Source organism: Geospiza fortis, unplaced genomic scaffold (genome assembly GCF_000277835.1).
Source record: "Geospiza fortis unplaced genomic scaffold, GeoFor_1.0 scaffold2364, whole genome shotgun sequence".
Taxonomy (NCBI): Eukaryota; Metazoa; Chordata; class Aves; order Passeriformes; family Thraupidae; genus Geospiza; species Geospiza fortis.
In genome coordinates, this window is record NW_005055099.1 from 16,364 (window position 1) to 21,944 (window position 5,581).

Consider the following 5,581-nt stretch of genomic DNA (forward strand, 5'->3'; position numbering starts at 1 on the left):
ATACTGTGCTCCAGATATAAAGAACAACTCTTCAGAATGAAACAGTACAGGTGTACTTCTGCTGGAAATACTTCTGCAAAGATGGCCCAAGTTATAGCCACTGATATAAATGGGTCCAAAAAATCCCTCATGAATCCACTGATGCTAGGTTTCTGTCTGGCCTCCAACACCCAGCCCCTCTCAATCATGGAATGACAGCTCAGCATTCAGCAGCAATATACTGGTCTGAGAGAAATTCCACATTTGTGTCAGCAGCTCAGCTGCTGACAAGCTAAAGCAGACCACGCAGCCACATGAAGATTTAGTTTTGCTTTTACTGGCTCACCAAAGAAAGTATCCCAGCTGGACAGTCCCTTCTCTCTTCCCTGCCCAGACTTGACAGACAAATCAGGGCAAGGGGAGGGGCGTGAGTCTCTTAACTCTTGTCTAACAGTGAGCAGGAGCACACTGTTCGGGGAGAGCCGGAGGGCCATGCTGGCTGTTGTGCTTGCTCTTTTACCTGGTGAGAGACAACAGATCCATCTGCAGCAGGGCTCTCATCCAGCCATGCAGGGCTACTGTTAGGTAGAGGATCCCTTTGGTCATCATCTGTACTCCTACTCCTCACTCTCTCTTGTTATCTCTTGTTAATGCAGATGTTGGGATTGGAGCCTACGTTGGTCAGTGGCCTGAAAAAATCCTTCTGAGACCTGGAAGCTCTTTGACCATCTCCTGCTACCAGAATTACAGTAACCTTGCCTATATGTTCTGGTACCAGCAGCCTCCAAGAAATGGTTTGAAGTTAATAGTTAGCAGTAGTACATGGAGTCATAACTCTTATGAGGATGGTTACTCTGAGGCCAAGTTTGAAGTAACCAGACAGAATACTGATTACTCTCTGATGACAATCAAGAATGTGGCAGCCCACGATGCAACCATGTATTTCTGTGCTGCGAACGATCACACGGTGTAGCAATGGGGTTGAACACCAAGATAAAATGCCCACCTTCTCTGAGTGAGAGATGGAGTCTTTGAAAAATGTGAGACAGTCAGGAGAGGGGAAGAGGAAGAGCAGAAAGAAGACTTCACAGAGGTTGGGGCAATAGACTCAGAATGTTTTGAATTGGAGAGCAACAGAGCAGTGCAGCAGCCTCTGTCTTCGAAGCCAAATTATTAATCAGATCCCTCCTTCCACCATCATATCTTTTCAGTGCACAGATATGCCCTGAAGAAGAGCTGTTGCTTAACTTTATGGAGTTGTGGTCAAAAGCATTGGATATTTATGAAAAGCATGCTAGTGTCTCTAAAACAAGTCTGTAAAGCTCAGGGAGTCTCTGTAGAGAGGCCTGCTTCTTTGCACCTGCTTCTTCCATAAACTCCAAAGAATGGAGGATAGGTATGACTGATGCAGTCTCTAGTTTCCTGTAAAATTCTCCCACCAAAATAATATAATTGTTAGAAAATATATCCCTAAATGTTTATTCTTTACACATTGTTGTTTTTCCTTGTCTGAAATCTTAGGCAGCATAGCCTCCAAAGCTCAAAAAGCCTCCTATGGAAGACTTGGAAATAAAAATCAAGGATCTCCCTCCCCTTTGTTCTGTCACTCACATTTATTTGAATTCATGGCCTGCAAGTCCTTTCCTTTTAACAGGTTACAAAGGAGCATTAAGGTGCAACAAGACTGGTCTCTGCTGGCATGTCTTGGAAATTGCCTTTTGAACATGACCTGAGAAGTTGCTAGCACCACATACTCCTTCAAAACTAATAGAGAGATGACTTCCTTCTTTTTAAATGAAAGACACCTCATGGAAGAGAGTCTGTAAGTGACAGTAAGTACACTAATGGAGCTCTAGACTGGAGATGCAGACAGAATAGTCTTAAATGAGTTTTAGTCCAATGTGTTAAGTCCCTGAATTAATAGTGTTAAGGTCACAGATATAATAAGACCAAGGCAGGAAAATAATATTCCACTATTGGTTTTATTATTTAGACAGTGACAGCCAAAAAAAAAATCCTAAATGTATTTTTTTGAAGAATTCAATATATACAAACAAAAGTTCTGTATAAACAGACATAATTAGTGACTAAGTACTCCGTTCACTGTTGTGGAAGAGAGACCAACCCAGAAGCATGCTGAGATGACCAGCCCGATACCTCATGTTCTGTAGTCCTCTCTCCTGGCCCTACATGTTACATACTAGTCTATGTTTCTCATTCCCTTCTCTAGGACACTAACACCTCTTCCCAGCTAAACAGGCTGTATCATAAATTAGGGGTTCTTCTCTGATATCTGAAAATAATAGAAAAAAAAATTTTATAGTGATTTTCCTAGTAGAATGACCTTATTTTGAGGGATTTTCTCCTGTGCTTTACAGTCTATTTTTCATATCCACACAGACTCAAAGGAAGCCATTAAAGAGCAATATGAAAAACAGGTTTACTACAGATACTTGGTCAGGTTACTAACTATGTGTTGAAACTTTGTGAGACAAGACCGTGTCCCTTACATATAAAGGAGGGAGATAAATGTTACCTCTCCCCATCAGTTCCCATCTCTTCAGACAGTCTGCAAAATGAAGGCTTGCTCTTACTCCTAGATGAAGCCTTTTCATAGGCAGAGTCACAAGCCCTGGCAGGATGCTCTCAAGCAACACCAAGCTACAGAGACAAACACCAGCCTGTAGTAGCAAATTACTCTCATTGCAAGCCTAAAATTGCAAACTGTGAGCTGGAGGTTTGCTTCTCATCCTGGGGGCAGAAGAGAGAAAGAGTAGAAAGGAAAGCAGCATGAACACGGCCATGACACTACCAAGTGAAAAATTACTGCATTTAAAGCCAACCAATAAAAGAATAAAAAGTATTACATTTTTGAGTATAAGAACAAAATCATGAGATTATAAATTCAGCGATAATGAATACACTGGGAGGTGATTGGACTATCATATAGAAACAGCAATGGCAAAGGAAGGATGTGGTCTGTGGTTGTGTCATGGTTTAGCCCCAGCCAGGATCAAGCCCCACACAGCTGCTTGCTCACTCCCCACCAGCAGGACAGGGGAGAGAATTGGACAAGCACAAGTGAAACACTCATGGCTTGAGATAAAGACAGTTTAAGAGGTAAAGCAAAAACTGTGCACACGAGCAAATGACAACAAGGAATTCATTCCCCTCTTCCCATGGGCAGGCAGGTGTTCAGCCATTCCTAGGAAAGCAGGGCCCCATCACACATAACAGTGCTTGGGAAGACAAACACCATCTCTCCAAATATCTCTCTCTTCCTTCTTCTTCCCACTACTTGCCTCTTTCACATAGTGAATGTGTCACCATGGGATATGGAATATCCCTTGGATCAGTTGGGATCAGCTCTCCCTGCTGTCCCTTCGCCCAAGTTCCCATGCACCACCAGCCTCCTTGCTAGCATGGGGCTATGAGAAGCAGAAAAGTCCTTGAATGCTGTGTAAGCACTTTAGCAAAAACAAAAACATTTGTCTCTTGTCAACAGTATTGGCAGAACAAGCCCAAAGCACAACCTCACTGTAGCTACTATGAAGGAAATTAACTGTACAGCCGTCCAAACCAGCATAAGTAATCATGGCAATCATTCCTGGCTGACAAAATGAGGGGGTGGAGTCATGGGTGGGATTGTTTTTGTAGGAGACTGTATCATTGTGGGGACAGGGGGATCCACGATGATACATTCCCCAGGAAGCCTTTACAAAAACCCATGGGTGCATGAGCCTTGTGGCAGAGCGTGTGAAGGCAGCTGCAGAGAATCCTGCAGCAGAGCAGGCGTGTTCTGCCTTGGTTCCTCTTAACAGACCTTCTATGCTGGGACTTACTTTCACCATCTGAGAACTGAGCCTGCCCTCCACGGCATGCAAGCTAGGAAATTCTGATAAATCGAAATTCATTTTCACCAATCCAAACTGTGACTGCAGATGCACCTAAAGCCTACCAACTGTGCAAAGATGGAATTCTTTTTTTTTCTGAAGCACCAATGTTTGCAATAGATGACAAAATGGTTCTTTCTTTAAGTGATACAAGTGTTAGAGAAAGAATTCTGACTTGTTGCAGGTATCTCTCAGAGGCACTACATAAAATGTGTTGGGCTTTTCTCTCTTAAATAATCCTCCAATATCTGCTGACTGCCTCATGCCTGTGAGAGCAAAGGTTGCCTGTAATCCCTATCCCCACTGTCTCACTGCAGTTCTTCCTAGTGGCTATGAAGGGTTTGTCTGGGACCAGTCAACAGATTCTTCTGGGCTCTCCTTGTGTGGATTATTTTAACCTATCAGAAAACTGAAGGGGATCCTGAAAGACTATTCAAGACAGCTGGCCTGCCATGGAAGGGGAAACAAAGGGATTTGTTCTAGTTTGCTGCCAAAGGTGAACCAGCTCAAATAAAGAATGGGTTATGTTTGGGATTCCAAGAACAGTAACGATTTCTAAAGCTTGAGCCTATAGAAAGGCAACTGCAGTGCGTCCCTTCTCTTAGCTTATGATACATCACTTTGTCACTGTGAGCAGTGCTGACATGCGTTTTGGCAGTGGCACAAAACTTACAGTAATAGGTAAGAAATGTTTGTTTCCTCTTTTAATTCGCTTCAAATGCCATGTCTTCTCTTTAGAGAACATCATCATTAACCTCCCTAACATTATTAAACCTTTGCTTATAGTAAGGCAGCTGCAGTGCATCCCTTCTCTTAGCTTATGATATATCACTTTGTCACTGTGTACACCTCTGGGTTCTCTTTCGGCAGTGGCACAAAACTTACAGTAATAGGTAAGAAATTTTTGTTTCCTCTTTTAATTTGCTTCAAATGCCATGTCTTCTCTTTAGAGAATTCCATTATTATCCTCCCTAACATTATTAAACTGGTGTGTGTTAGTAACCCTGTCTACTTCACAGAACAGAATAAGTTGGGTCCTCTGGGTAGGGACATACCTTTCATTTTGGAGAACGGAATGAATGTGTTTTCAGTAAAGAAAAAGCTGTCCCTAGAAAGAATGAGCATAAGGAATGGGACAAATAATGTGTGCATGACATTAAAAAAAGTTGTCCTAATGAATCAACACATACAAAAAATTCCCCAAAAGTATAGCTACTCTCTATAACGCTGGTTCTGCTGGGGCTACAGATGATTAAGGACAAGTCAGTGAAAAGCTGTCTATCTCTCTGGAAAGAACTGACTTAGAGTTACACTTTGAACGGGTCTAGGAAACAAAATCAAGCTGATACAAGCTTAAATTACCTTGGATCTTCCCAGGGTGAATTAAAGAATGTATTGTCTCAGATAACTAGGAAAAACTTGTGTGCTAGCATTTTTGGTTGATAAAACAGAAGGCAAAAATAAATGCTTAACTTTATAATAAGCGATCCTAAAATCTTACTGCAGATTTTTAAGTCCTTGTTGTTATGGAAAGTAGCTCTCCACAGCACAGCCAGTTTCTTTCCACTATACAGGCTAGCCAGGATGGTGATAAAAATATCATTAAGGACAACGGTCTTACTATTTCAGAATACATGATAAACAGCCACTGAACACCACAGAAGAAGAATATATGATTCACTTCAAGGGGAAGGAGCTCTCAGAGAATG

At 42.1% G+C, this 5,581-nt stretch overlaps 1 gene segment (V, D, J or C); it reads left to right on the forward strand.

Moving 5' to 3' along the window:
* The first annotated feature begins 471 nt into the window (after positions 1 to 471).
* LOC102036913 lies at positions 472 to 952 on the forward strand. The segment is given in 2 exon segments: positions 472 to 502; positions 636 to 952. Coding segments are annotated over 2 exon segments (348 nt in total).
* The last annotated feature ends 4,629 nt before the right edge of the window (positions 953 to 5,581 follow it).